The 15,547-nt window shown below is 44.0% G+C and overlaps 1 protein-coding gene across 1 annotated transcript in view; it reads right to left on the reverse strand.

Annotated features, from left to right (window-relative positions):
• Positions 1-15,547, reverse strand: part of PSMA2 (proteasome 20S subunit alpha 2) — a 170,850-nt gene that overhangs the window by 128,273 nt on the left and 27,030 nt on the right. The window contains exon 2 of the mRNA XM_069613302.1: positions 1,181-1,257. Within this exon, the coding sequence (XP_069469403.1) occupies positions 1,181-1,257 (77 nt within the window). The remainder of the gene's footprint in view (positions 1-1,180; positions 1,258-15,547) is intronic.

Here is a 15,547-nt window from a genome sequence, read left to right on the forward strand (position 1 = left end):
TCAATCATTTTAAAGATGCATCTGCCCATATCCAGTTCCCAAGTGAAGTGTGTCCTTTACTTGGCGATTTTGCACATGTATCATTTTTTCATTATGGTTCACAACATTTTCTATACTCATGAGACATTATTGCATCTCTAGGTCTACAGGGACTAGAGTTGGACCTCAGACTTACACCAGGACAGCTGAAACTACACAAATCCACAATGAAAGACCAGACCTCGGTCTGCTGGGGCAATGATTTTGTCTATTTGGTTTGTCACTCGCGTTTCCTGGTGACATCACTCGGCAGCAAATGAACCGGTCCCAGAGGCAGCACAAGATTGCACTTAACCTCCTACCACCAGCCATGTCCCACTAACCTGAGGTGGCATCTTTCCCTTGCCATTTATTTTTTGTATTTGTAAGGCGGCCCATGTGCTAGGAAACTGGAAACTACCTTGAGGCACCAGTGGGAACTACAGAGGTAGCCTCGATCCTATTGCAACTCCAATTGTTCCCAAAGAATTGCTTCATTGTCAAACAGCAGACCAAAGGATAGATGTCAACAAAATGTGGGTCCAGTCTGAACACAATGCGCCTTGAGGAAAATGTGTATTTTGATGTTGCAAAGACAACCCTTCCTGGGTACCTTCACTTTGGATAGTATAAAATTACCCAGCATCATCTATGGGACACAGCTGGTCTCGCACAGTATTTCAAGAAGGCAGGTTACACTTTCCCCCAGTGTGCTTGAGTCTGAAAGTACCTCAGCATCTGAAAGTGGGATCATCAGACTGCCCTCAACTACCCGTACTAGACTTGCACTGTTAACAATGCTGCTGCCTCCTCCTGTGAATTGTTGACCAATTGCAGGTTTCCTTCATGGCTAGGAGGGTGCACAACGCCCTGCACGATGTGGCAACATATGGTCAAGCAGCAAACAAATAACATCCAGAACTGGCAACTGCTAAAATATATTGGGTTGAAAATCACGGGTGAAGATGACAAACAATGTGTTATACTGAATTTGCGTAGCTATTGGAAGGTACAGTCTCACTCACGGTCGCATAAGTACCAGTTTGATATCGGATACGCAGGCAATGCTCACTCAACCATGGTAACTACAGGCCCTAGATTTAGCTACTGATGTGCAAAATGAGAAAAATAACATGATGTCAACATCACAAGTACAACCTACCTTTAATTCCAACAGATGGGGCTCCCGCTGCTACAGCTGCCAATGCATATTCAATCTGGACAAGTTTCCCAGAGGGACTGAAGAGAAAAAAGAAAAAAAAAAAACTATGTTCAGTTCTCATGCTAGCTTATACGCAACACAAGGAATGAAAACTGCATCAAAATGTATTTGCAGCCAAAGCAATGCGGGCTTTACCTTTACATGACAAGCGATTGATTCTGTATGAAAAGCACCTAGTGAATTTCAATAGCTTAAAAGCAAAACGAAGGAAGATGATGCAAAATCAAATGGAAAAACAGTCTTTACTGACCATTTAAAGTGTTAAAATTAGGTGCAGGACACACGTTTTTCATACACACAACTAATTCAGTGTTTAACAAGGTCTTACTTGTCTGCTTTTATCATGTTTTCATTTAGTACGTGTTTTTCTTCTGAATACTATAAAACTGGCTTTATTTGATGCTCAAAGTTATCTCTAAAAGGAAATACAAAGTGCGTCCCATACATAAATAGCGTTGGAAGCAAAGCCAAGGTTTTGGGCAACTGGCAGGGAGGCACCCACTGTGACAAGTTTCCGTTGACAGAGACACAGACACACGTGTGCATGGAGATAAGCTTTTACTTTTTAAAATGATTAGAGACGCTTTGTACTCACTATCTTTCTTCCCAACATATTCTTGTGCAGTGCCATAATATTAAATTGCTCCTCTTACTATGGCATGGTGAATGTGGTCCTGGAACAATCCAAATATCATTTGCAGTGGTCAACAACGTGGCTTCAGCAGACACCTGTAGATTGATGTGCGCTCTTACCCTTCCAAAAAACATTCAAAATTCCAATCATCCGAGATGGTTGCGAGCAACATAGCTGCTGCACCGTGTCAAGGCTCGTTGGAGTGTAAAGTGCTGCCACTGTAGGCAAGCACTGGACTTCTCAGCAAACAGGTAGAACCAGCAAACTGGTGCTCCCTACCCTGGCAGGTAGAGTCAGGTTGCAAGCATCAAGGATCCACCGTTTCATGAGAAAACCCATGCTGCTCATGCCCAAGCAGACCAGATATGAGAAAGCAGGAGCGCCGGACACCTCGATACCCTGAGGACCAGTAACAAAGTACCACAGGCTTTTCATTGCAAAAGCCAAACAAGCAACTAAGAACTCAAACTACTGTTGGGATTCTTAGGGAGTCAATTGTACCCAACTAGGCTAGAATGCACCTTCCAGGTATAAGAGCCGTTAACGGTGCAAAACAGCACAGCTTCACTGTACCTCATTTTTGAGTTTGCCCTCTTCTCCAGAGCAGCATCTGCTCCATGGGGTTGTCGGTTATCATGGTTACTTGAAGAACCAAGTCATCTCTACTGGAACCATTTTCTGCCCACACGTTAGGGAGATTTGTCATTTTTATGCTTCATCCTCTCTCCTAGCGAGAACCTGTGAGAAACCTGAAGGTATCTCATCCACTAGTCCCTGGGGATCCGTCATACAGGTGGCCAAGACACGGCCATTGCTTTTGGATCCAGTTCCTGTGGGTGGACCAGTGCGGGAGGATCACCTAGTGAGGGGTCCTTGGGGAGTGGAAATGGGACACTGGATGGCAAGACGCAGTACCCCCTTCCCTGTAACATCTTTACCCCATCCTACTAGGTAGGATACTTAGAACCTCAACTCCCCCGCCCCCATTTTCCCACAACAAACACTTTCTCACAGACAGCTCACTGTGAGAGAAAACGGACTAACACCCGAGCCGCATACCTGTTATGTCCCAATAAAATGGTCAGACAGGGTCGGGAATCAGACCATTACACAAACACTCTACTTCCATCATACTTCCACACATGGATAAAAGGCGGAGCACGAAAGCACACTCTGAGCAAGGCAAAGCACACGAGGAAGCCACGGTTCCAAGATGGCAGTTTAATACAAGGAGAAAGATGGCAAAACCGAAGAGGCCTTGACCTTTTCAACAAAATACTTACTTTCAGGAACCTTTGAGAATAGGAAACGTAAGACCTGGAATTGCGGCTGAAGAACGCTGCATTGTGTGTCAAGGTACCCGGGGTTCTCCTATGTCGATAGTCAAGGCTGGGGGAATTGTTTGCTGCTGTGGTATTTTCCTTGGCTCCTACAACAAAGCAGCGCTAGTAAAGTCAGCACAGCCGGTGAGTTGGGGAGACTGATACCTGACAGGTCTGTGTTGAAGTGCAAGCGGCAACACTGTATGGTGAAAACTGAAGATAACAGGAGTATGAAGCGTATGTGGCAAGTGACGCGATCACAAGTAACTGACCTTTGAAGCCAAGATACGATACCATAGACCGAGTTGTGCGGCACCACGTGGGTGCTCATTCGAAAGTCTGTTAGGTATCCAGCTGAAAGGTGGCAAATGTGAAGAGTGGTAAAGAATTGTGAAATCAAAGTGGTCCTGCAATGGGTCAAGCAAAAACCCAGCGCACATTCGTAAATTTTCCACAGTTGATGAAATTGTATAGGAAGTAGGTACTAGCCCGGCGGAGGAAGATGAGCTAAAAGCTTTTGGTTAAAGCAAGTTTGTGTAAAGTTATGAACATTGTGTTAAAAGGAATCTGAGCCCGACCCAGGGGGATCCTCAGAGTCACCTGAGAAAGAATACCCCACGAGGAATTAGATGCATGCATAAAAGGTACAAACATTGTGGTGATAGAGGATCCGAGCCCGGTTAAGAGGGATCCGAGGTGAATAGCAAATCGCCTAGAACTTGAGTGCTTGTGATAATCTGAAAGAGGAAAGGAACTTATAGTTTGTCGCATTAGGCCCTCTAAATGAAGAGACTTAAAAAGGAAGAGAGACTTGGGCACAGAAGGCCCTGAGGCTAATGACTGAACTGTATCCTCACGCTAAATAAGCCAGAGAATGTGCTAAGCTCTAGTGTACCGCCTTGTCCCGTGGTGAAAACGTGGGGAAGGGAGGCCAACGGCCTGAACATCCTGATCTAGCATTTTGTGAAAAACTTTTTTTTTTTTTTTTACATTGTTTCCCACACTATTTGTATTTTGAGGCAAGGATTGGCAATAGGTTTATTAGTATAAGCCCTTTTATTTTGACAAGACACTACGTGGACTGCGTTAATATTTGATGGTCATAGCCTGCTCCCATCTGTAGATTTAGGATTAGATAGGTGTTTTTCAAACCCTTTTTGAAGTTCAATAATCACCCTTGAACTGTGGTCACTTGTGTCTGTCGTCTTACTGTTGATACCATGCCTTCCTTACAGACCCCCAGCATTTTTTGCTGGATTTCTGGACCTTTTTCTTTCTAACCTGAATGAGGGGAGTCAGTTTCTCCTCATTGATTCTTATTTGCTCTGACTTTTGGAACGCCGTTTTCTGGGTTTTAACTTTCTTATGGAGTCTGCTTTCCTGGTTTGCTTGCTATACGCAGTTTAACATCTTGCCCACATATGGATATGATGGGGGGTGGCCCAAGGTTGCTGATGTGGACAGAGCCTACAGAATGTGTAAGGGTGCGATCGAAACATCACGACATATTTTAACAGTGTCCCAACCTCCATCTGCAATATCTAAAGGGTCATCAAACATTTGTGTCAAATATATTGACTATACAGACTGATTAATCTTGGAGTACTTTGTGAATGGGGAAACCTCATTGGGGATCACTTGTGCTGCTTATGATATCTGACAGGAGGCGCGGAGAATGATATTAGGGGTTACCGATTGTAATTGGTTATTAATAATGCCCTTAATACCCAGGTTTCTAAGCGTGGACCCGGGGATCGTACCAGTGTTGCCCCACATCGCCTTAGTTTAATAGATTTTATTGACAATACTGGATTTTATTTTTTATTTCCATGCTAGCATAATAAACAAAGACGAAAAGTAATTCACAAGATACATGGACAGTAAAAGGGAAGAAAAACTGAATGTCAAAAGAATTGCATCATGATAGCTGCAAATGATTTTACAATGTAAATCGATGCATGTATGATATTGAATTATTCTTTTACTACATGTATGTGTTTAACTGTGCTTAAGGTTATAAAGATTTAACCAAATGCACAATACAAAAATTAAATAGAAAAATAAAAATGTAAAGGCATCTGCTACTTTTGCAGCAAACAGCACCCTATGTGCAGTGTTGCTGGGAACCCTTTGGGTTCTCCTTTGAGATGCTTTTACAATCCTCAAATAACTACAGTTCTTAAAGGAATAGTGGGCTCAAAAATGTTATTGTCCCGAGTGTTCAGGCATGTGGTTTTAAGCAAACTGTGATCGATCGTAAATACATTTCCTATGCACCTTATCTTAGTTTTCCTCACTTTTACACATGCAAAATCAACAGGCGGGGCGCGGCCATCTAGTGCTAATCTTATCCGTTGCTGCATCGCCCTAAGTTCAACTGCCCACGCAGCAATAAATCATATCACCCACCCGTGAAGTTGACATCACTAGATGCATACAGCCCATTCTACAATGCAAATGCGTGTCTCATGTCAACGTTCTCTGTGCGCCAGCTAATGTGTCGCCATGGAAATGGCAGGACGCCTCTCTCCTCAATAAGTATAAACAGACCGTTTCTGATCAGACAACATCAGAGTTGCTTTTTCAATCGTTTCACTGCTTTTTTTGTATAGCCTGTGACTCTATTCTGCTATGTTCAGCTAGCTTCGTTGCTCGGAGGTTGTGCGAACAAATACTTGTACTAGCATTGCTATTGATTCTAACTTTGTCATATAATGGCAACAATACAGCCCTACCAGTACTAGCCGGAGTAATCCGAGGCAGAATTAGTTGATAGAGAAAGATGCAGAAACGATGGGGCATTGGACGACAGTTGGGAAGACGAATCACTGGATCCTGAGCCAGAGCCTAGTCGCATGGAAGATGTTTCACACCTGGTGTACCTGCAACCGATGCAAGGTCATGCCAACCGAGGAGGAGAACTGCTGCTGCAGTGAAAACTCTGGATGCCTGGCCTACATATCGGAAGAAGACACCTTCGCTATGCGTTACCGAGCTGCATGACTTCAGGTCAGCCTACCTCACAAGGTCCGTGTTGAGGACTCGCAATCCAAGTAATGAGTAATTGTAGTCTAGATCCAAGTAACGAGTAAGTGTAGTCTAGATGTGATGTTACTTTGACCACCGAGGCCACTAACATTTCTTGTTTGTCTCCTATATTGTCGTAACCTTAATCCATCACTGCCAAAATGAAGGTAGTCTGGCAATTCAATACATCTCTTGTGCTATGGGGAAATCCTAGTGATCATCTTATTTGTCTTTCAATTTCAACTAAGAAACAATATTTCTCTGTGTCTCAACAGTTATGGATTGCGTGGGGGTTCACTTTTGTAATGTGTCTACACTTTAAAGCCCAATTTGATTGATCCATGTAGTAACATTTGTACAGGCAACTATGCCATAGGATACAGGATGCATTTTCAAGTAAGTTGTTTACACTTATCAGGTTCATTTAAATACAGTATCTCTGTATCTCCCTCAGGTGGCACAGGCTGGTGGCCCATTCAAATGGTGGCTTCATGGGAGGCTTGGATACTGTGTTCGATGAGTAATACCCGCCTGGGTCGTTGGAGCCATTTGCGCCAAATTCCCCAGTGACAGCGGACAGTACAGGGGATTTTCCCACACTATGCTGCAACCCGAAGTGTACAATGTGTTGTATATTTGTACCATCAACATCAGCAACAAAATAAAATGCAAAAGAGCTTTTATGATTAGTAGTTTCAATTTTTCAGTGAATCAAGGACACGCTCACTTGTTTATGAGGCACGTGAAAGAATGGTTGGTGCCCTTTTACACTCACCTCCTCTGCAACAATCCATCGCCCCTCCATTATAAAACGACCAAGGTGCCAAACACCATGTACACTTCAAAGGTATCTTCCCCACAGGGGCCATTTTTCACATGGCCTCCCCAGACCCAGTGTCTCCAGGCTCCCCTCTCTTGCAGACCCCACAGGTGCAATCCACATAAGTGTGTCTCCTTTGGGCCTCGTCTGCACGCCTCATGCCCATCCATCCCCCCCTCCAGTATCAATGACAGTTCGCACCTTTGGCTCTGCGCTCCAATAGGGCCTGGCAGGGTGGGAACGGCCAAGGTGCCAAACACCATGTACACTTCAAAAGGTTTCCGCACAGGCGCCATTGTACACATGGCCTCCCTAGACCCTGTGTCTCCAGTCTCCCCTCCTACAGACCCCACTAGAAACAGGTCACATATTCACATACACACCCAGTTTTCTAATCCTTTATAAACCCCATGATATTTATCCGGAGAACACCTCGGAGCACTGGAAGTCAACTCTTGATCGTGCTACCTGTTCTCCTGCTACTAACTTCCCTGCTTGCGAATCTAATTGTGTGTTAGTCAAGGTAAGGGCAGGTCACCCATTAACTTCACTATATTCACCACTTTCTGATCTCAAAATGTCTATCTATTTTGACCTAATGTGCCCAGTAGTGTAATGCTCATTCAACCCAATGACTTTACCATTGTCTAATGTTTCAAGTGTTCTGATCTCTATATATAGAAAATGTCATCAGTGTCAATTGTAATAGATCTTTCTCGAACCAAGTCTATAGGCAAGTTTCCATTTGATGCATGAAAGTACATTCAAAGGACGTGTAACACGTTATGATTTGAGTCACATCAGTCAATTCTATATGATAGTTAGCTCAGTGAATATTTGACTTTGAAACACAGGTTTTGCTTCTTTGACCAAAACAAACATTGCATAGAAAACTGTGATATAATCCCATCAATATCATGCATTCAGTACCATTTTATTGTAATTATTTATACAGATCTTATAGATTTTTAAAGAATGCCTGCTTGTATGGTTTTGGGTTGCCGTTCTAGGAGCCATGTCAGAAGTCGGGGCAAAGTCGTGCATACATTTCCGAAGGATATTGATTTCATAAGAAGATGGGTTCGATACTGTGGTTTTGCAGTGGACGAGATTGAAAGTAGAGCTCAGGCTGTCTTCGGAGACTTGAGGGCCAATCGATTCCGCATCTGCAGCCTGCACTTTACAGACGATGTGTACGACCAATCGAAGTACAAAAAAAAGCGTTGAGCCAGAATGTTTCGTAAATTGCTTCCAATGCAATTCCAACTCTAGTGATGTACACGCTGCCTCAGGAGAGTCCCAGATGATGAATTGGCTGAAGGCGGTGGGGTACTGAACAACTCCATGAACGCATTGGTGCTTGCGGTGTAAATGTGTCTTACTAAAATTTGCATATGTACCAGATTATAATACATTTTAACTATACCACATTTCACTGTACATCTGTCCCTGGTTTATGGAGCCTCAAATGAATAAATATTACCATGGAAAACAATGCCATAGTGCCCTAATGTTTTTGTAATCGTTTGCTTGACATGTACATTTTTTTTCTTTTTCGGAAAGCATACTGACAGCAGCACAGACCCTCGCAAGTGACTTAACCTACACGTTGTGTATACCAACAGTGAGCCCTACAGAAGTTTATGTTCCCAGACAGTTGGATTTTCCCACATATCTAATGCAAATCTAATTTTCCCTTTTACCACTTTATGACAATGCACTGAAAATGAAGGGGCAAGATTTTGCATCCATTTATTTTCAGTAGTAAACAACAACTTCAAGCGCCTATCAGATAATTTTATTTCACTTTTCAATCACAAGAATGTGTTCTGCTTGGAATTTCAGATAATATGAAAGTGTTTATGTATCTGGTCGGTTGTTTACACTAGGTGTCATTTATGGGTTTCTCTTTGTATGTACCATTGTCTGCATTCCACTGTCTCGGTTCCGCTTCGCTGTATTCATCCGTACTAAAACAGGCACTGTGTTACAGTGGGATGCTGGTACTTAGACTACAGTTACATCGTCCTTTGCAGCTGGTCCAGAGTATGAGGTATGTGTACTTACAGTTCCATTGAATTACTATTAGACAGTGACATTCATATAAACGTGCAGTGTTTTAAACGTTTCTGATTTCATGTCGAACGTTACACTTCGTCCCTAATGCAGAATACATTGCAAAATCTTTGAGGGCAACATTACAATCAGTATGTTTTGCACAGCGATTTCTGATCAAGAACACTTGCCATCAATTGGGGTGAAATGTTCAATTTATATTTTGACTAAATGACATACAATGTTTGCAAGGGTATGTGTGTAAGTGATGTGTGCAATGAAAGATTTTAATTTCCAATACGATTGACCTTTCTTTTTTTTAAAATTAATATTCTATTCAAGGAATGTAAACAAGGTGTGGAATTAGAAGTGGAGGCACATGGATCAGAGGTGGTGGATCAGCTTGCTGGTGCGGTCGTTGGAGAGAAGACCATGGTTTCACAGAAAATTAAGAAAACAAGGGTAACTAAAACAATTTCGTTTTCTAGAAGTGTTTTGGGCTGGTGTTTTTGTCATCACATGTTTTTGTATTTAAATTGATATCTACTGTATGTGTGCTATACATTGAACATGTTTTTACAACCCATCTCCTAGAGGCCCAGAAGGAAAAGAAGTGTAAAGACACAGCCAACAAATGAAACCAAAGAAGCCGCATGCCAAACAGATTTCACCATGGAGCAACTACTATTTAAGGCGCAGCGTGGTCCTGTCAATACGCAGACTCAAGATGTTTATGTCCAATGGCCTGAAACTGAATTGAATGTGACCGGCGAAGCCAGGAAAGTGTTCTTGGAACATTGCTACAATGTGAGAACTCGACCAGATGAAACTGAATATACTGAAGATGCTTTGAAATTCCTCGCTGACCACTTGACACAATCTACACCCGCAAAAAAAGGTCCACCCAATAAACATTCAACGTAGACGGTTTCTCCAATTCGTGTGCAAATAACCCAAGCTGAACTAACAGAGACTGAGGCTTCAACGCAACTGACCGAGGAACTTGCCAAAGATCTCAACTACAGTTTGTCTAGTTTGGGCAATTTGTCCACCACAGTCGACTCACAAACCACAATCGTGCAGGCCGATTGGCTAATAAAGAAGCAGAAATACATTGTATTCGACAGCTGCCTGGTAGAGATTATACTGATGCTGAAACGTGTCCATGCATCGAGGGGGAAGAAGGCACTAACCTGAAAATCCAAGCCAGCTGTTCCCACCTTCATGAAACATTTGCATGGTCCGCTCAACCGATGCTGGGCAAATTGCCAGCCGGAAATCTGCTATGTTCAGCAGATTTACTTTTCAGTGGCTCTACTTCGAGTGAGTTGTCGAGTTTGTCAATTTGTGGGAGTTCAGTTCCTTGCTAAAACACAGTACTACAAATAGCAAAGAGAATTATTATTCCCCGCCATTAGTCAAGCCTGTAAAAGTGAACAAATGTCAATTGAAAGCACATTTTATGTCAAACTGTTCAGGTTAGCTGGAGACGGACAGTGCGATAGCCCCAGTTTTTCAGCAAAGTACTGTACATACCACTTTCAAGACATGGAAACTAAAAAAAATGGTGAGTTTGGAGATTGTGCAGGTGTCCCAATGTAAAACCTCTGTGGCCATGGAGAAACATGGTTTCATAAAATCCCTCTAACATCTTCAATCGAGGGGAATGCAAATAGACCTCATAGCCACTGACAGACATGTTTCAATAGCCAAGGCCATGCAGGAGCAGTTTCCAAACATTCACCATCAATGTGATGTATGGCACGTTGCTAAATCAGTCAATAAAAAAAATTACAGCTGCTGGCTAAAAAAAGGGTTCAGAAAATATTTTACAGTGGTCTCAGTCTTTCAACAACCATCTTTGGTGGAGCTCCAAAACTTGTGATGGGTCTGTGGAAATTCTACCTGAAAAATGGCGCTCATTGATGCACCACTGTTCCAACGTTCACTCATGGACAGAAAACCAACATTTTCACGAATGTACAAATGGACCTTTATCAGAGGAGCAGGAACGCAAGAAGAAGTGGTTGGTTCCATCTTCACCTCCACACAAAGCTCTTGAGAAGATCGTTTTTGATAAAACTCTTTCAAGAGACCCAAAGGGTCTCACAGAATTCTGTCACACCAGAGATTTGGAAGTGTTCCACAATATGTCCCTAAAGTACAGACCCAAAATGTCGCATTTCAGCATAGACAGGATGCAAGCTAGGACATTACTAGCCGTATTTGCGCATAACGAGAACGTAGGGAGAGAACAATAGAGAACTGCAGGAAACTTTGGGATGCTTCGTTACACCTGTGTCTTTGCAAAACAAAGCAAAAAATGGGTCGTCAAGCTAATATACCAGGAAATGGAATTCAATTTTGTGAAAGATCTCACTTTGACTGTGTTGGCCACGCACTCAAGGATTCGATCCAGATTTTGTTCCTAGGGCACATACATTGCCACAAAACATTGCAAACGAGTCCTGTCCACCGAAAGCAGAACTCATTGAACAGTTGAGTTCCCTGTATAAATGATTTGCAGCAGTGTTCTTAATGTGCTCAATATAACTTGGGATATGTTACCCAATGTTTGTACATTGTTCATGTACAATGGAATGCTATTAAGCTCGAATTTCAAAGCTATTAAAAGTATCCTATTATGCAGATTTAATCCGGTTTATGATTCATTAATTTATATCACAAACGATAACATACATGTCTGTGGTTGCTTATATTCTGTAAAGCTTGACATAGGTGGCCATAGCGTCCAAATAGTCTTTTCCAATGTATTTTCTTTGTCAATGTTTTTTTTTTTTTTTTAAATAAGTGCCTGTTGTAGGATGGCATACATCTGTTTTGCCCCCTCCTGCTTTCGCCCCACTCTTGTGGGTCCTTGAATTATCGGGGCACGGGAGGGTCGGATGGATATCGGCATGAAAGGAACTGCGCGGTCTGAGCTGGTGGGCTCAGTGCGGCAGGGTGGAGGCTCAGAGTGCACAGCATCAGTGGAGATGAATGGGCACTTGGATTTATGACTCGTCAGTGTTTCAAGTTTATCCTCAGTGCACATTCCTTTGCGAGAACAGGGCACGCGCAGCCGTGGCAATGGGGAGTAGATGGTGTGGGCTGGCTCAGCTAGGCGCTGGGGGGATGGGAAAGCTGAATTTGTACAGAGATGGATTTTCGGGCCTAGTAGAAAGATGTAATTCGGCCTATTTGAAAATGGTTTCCTAATTATCTGTTTTACTTACTGTAACTGTTGTCCAAAAATATCTAAATCACTAGCACTATTGGATGCCAGCAAACAGTTTATTTTTTGACCATATTTCAAATGCCACGTTCGTCTGCCTAATCACTCCCATGGAGTGAAGGTCACTTCGTTTGATGTTGCCTGTGTGGAGTCCAGACTGACGCGTCTTGTACAGTAGGTTTTTGACTTGTGGCTTTCCTTCACAAAAACGAAAGTTACCAGGCATGCACGCTCAAAACAAGGTTCAATTGTTGTTCGACCTTGGAAGAGGAGGATACGCTATGGATTGAAGGACGAAGTTGTCGAATACCCGCAAAAATTATAAGGTTCACTATTTTAAAACTTGACATTGGAACAATTATTTTCATTCTATGAAAACTGTTCTGAGCGGACACTGCGTTACGCCAAGAGAATGGAAATATCAAATATAATGAAAGTTTGAATGAAGACTAGTTTATAGACGAACAAGTAAATGTTTCATTTTCTGACCGGTATTGCTTGCTTACATTGTTATGGGTTGTTGGTTGGGGCATATTGTGAGGACATGCAAACACAACCTATATGCAGGCTAGTGATATCTAAACCACTTCATCCCATGTCATATCAGTGTGTGCTATCAATGTTGTATTATTGGGTGAGCTGGATGCAGAACATTTTCCAAGGGGACTTGGTTTGCTTGTCGAAATTTAATGTTTCCAGTTCAGTTACATTTTTAAAAAAGGTAGCAGGTGTCCCCCTCTAGAACGAACATGGCACGATAATCGGTTCTGTGTTTTTCCCCCCACTTTGATAGTCCGCAGCCATTGCTTTTAGTTCACTGTACCTTTTACAGATGGGGAAATATCCGTTTGCATATCAGGCATTGTCCCGCCCACATGGGCATTCCAGCACCGAAAATGCTATGGCAATTCCCTTCTGAACTAGAGTACCTACAGCAACCCCATGCACATTTCCGCCTTGTTGTGCCTCATCAGTGAGCATGGAGTCCACGTCTGGGTTCCCCCAGGTTACACCAACCCCAAGTTCGTTTCTAATATTCCGTTATAATGCCGTCTATGTGTTGTTCGAATTTTTCTGTCATATTCTGCATCCCATTGGGAGCTAAACATACTGCACAGCGCTAACCTCTCAAGCACATTGTAGACTCCAACTTTACCCAATATTTTCTGTATGTTTACATTGTTTGTAATTTGTGTTTGTTATTAGGTTTCACCCATTACAGAATTAAAGGGTAAATTGATAGATTTGAATAAAGAACGGCTACTAAAATATATTATTATGTTTTCTACACAGCTATATTTTGCTGTTCTGCGAATGCCATAGTTTCCAGATTCCAACAGATGGATTTTTCAGCCAGCAGTGGTAAATGCGCATAAACGGATGGATTACGATTAGGCTGATGTGGCACGATCTCCCGGGACCGATATGCCCCTAGGCCATGGGTGCACAGCATACGGCCCAGTTGCGGCCCGCCATGCTCTTTTGTCCGGCCCGAAAAAACACTGGCTCTCATTGGCTCAACACACACACGCAACACGTCGCTCCTATGAGCCAAGTAATGCGTGTGTGCTGCACCAATGGAGGGCCAGCACTACGGCTCGCGTGGTCCATAAGGCTTGATGCCGGAAGGCATTTCAGCCTTGGACCACGCCAGCCGTGGTACGATTCCAGCGTTCCAGCTTACCTGCCTTCCAGCACGTCTCCGATAAGTGGTCTGTTTGCGTTTGTGTGTCGGGTCCGTTTTGCTTTATGTTTGCGTGTGTATGTTGCGGTGGGGGGGGTGTCGGATGTGTATGAATGTTTGTATTTGAATGTATGTTGAGATGCGGGGGTGGGGGGGTGTCGGATGTGTATGAATGTTTGTATTTGAATGTTTTTTGTGTGTATGTTGAGATGCGGGGGTAGGGGGGGTGTTGGATGTGTATGAATGTTTGTATTTGAATGTATTTCGTGTGTATGATGAGATGCGGGAGTGGGGGGTGTCAGATGTGTATGAATGTTTTGATTTGAATGTTTTTTGTGTGCTGAGTTGGGGGTGGGGGGGTTTGGGTCTGTACGGGTGCTGGTTTGTGTGTGCTGATTTGGGGGGTGGGGGTTTGGAGTTGGGGGGGTGGGGAGGTTCGAGTCTGTATGGGTGCATGCTTGAGACTGTGTGTGCTGAGTTGGGGGGTTTGGAGTTGGGGGGTGGGGAGGTTCGAGTCTGTATGGGTGCATGCTTGAGAGTGTGTGTGCTGAGTTGGGGGGGTTTGGAGTTGGGGGTGGGGGGTTCGGGTCTGTATGGGTGCATGTTTGTGTGTGCTGAGTTGGGGGGTGGGGGGGTTCGGGTCTGTATGGGTGCATGTTTGTGTGTGTGCTAGTTGGGGGGTGGGGGTTCGGGTCTGTATGGGTGCATGGTTGTGTGTGTGCTGAGTTGGGGGGTGGGGGTTCGGGTCTGTATGGGTGCTGGTTTGTGTGTGCTGATTTGGGGGGGTTTGGAGTTGGGGGTGTGGGGGGTTCGGGTCTGTATGGGTGCATGCTTGTGTGTGTGCTGAGTTGGGGGGTGGGGTTCGGGTCTGTATGGGTGCATGCTTGAGAGTGGGTGCTGAGTTGGGGGGTGGGGGTTTGGAGTTGGGGGGGTTCGGGTCTGTATGGGTGCATGTTTGTGTGTGTGCTGAGTTGGGGGGTGGGGGTTTGGGTCTGTATGGGTGCTGGTTTGTGTATGTGCTGGTTTGGGGGGTGGGGGTTTGGAGTTGGGTGGGGGTTTGGGGTTCGGGTCTGTATGGGTGCTTGTTTGAGAGTGTGCCAATTTGGGAGGATGGGGGTTTGGGTCTGTATGGGTGCTTGTTTGAGAGTGTACTGAGATGGGGGTGGGGAGTTCGGGTCTGTATGGGTGCTCGTTTGAGAGTGTGTGCCGAGTTGGGAGGTGGGGGTGCCAGGATGAATAACATCAGAGACAGCGGGCAGCCTTGCTTGGTGCCCCGTAGGATCACCCAGGCAGGTGAAATGTGTTTGCCAGTGCGAACCCTGGCCACGGCCTGATGTATAGCAACTACACCCAGTGTATAATCACCACGTAGATCTGTTCCCATTTAGTGATGCTCTTTGACATTAGCTGCAGTCCCCTAAAGATCATACTCCTAGGTTACCTTTCTACAACCCCATCAAGCATTGTTCAGGGGGATAGAAGCACAAGCAGAAACTATTTCTCTGGCGCAATATGGTAGAGCTCCTGTCA

Source organism: Ambystoma mexicanum, chromosome 5p, assembly GCF_040938575.1.
Source record: "Ambystoma mexicanum isolate Mex_15411 chromosome 5p, UKY_AmexF1_1, whole genome shotgun sequence".
In the NCBI taxonomy this organism is placed as follows: Eukaryota; Metazoa; Chordata; class Amphibia; order Caudata; family Ambystomatidae; genus Ambystoma; species Ambystoma mexicanum.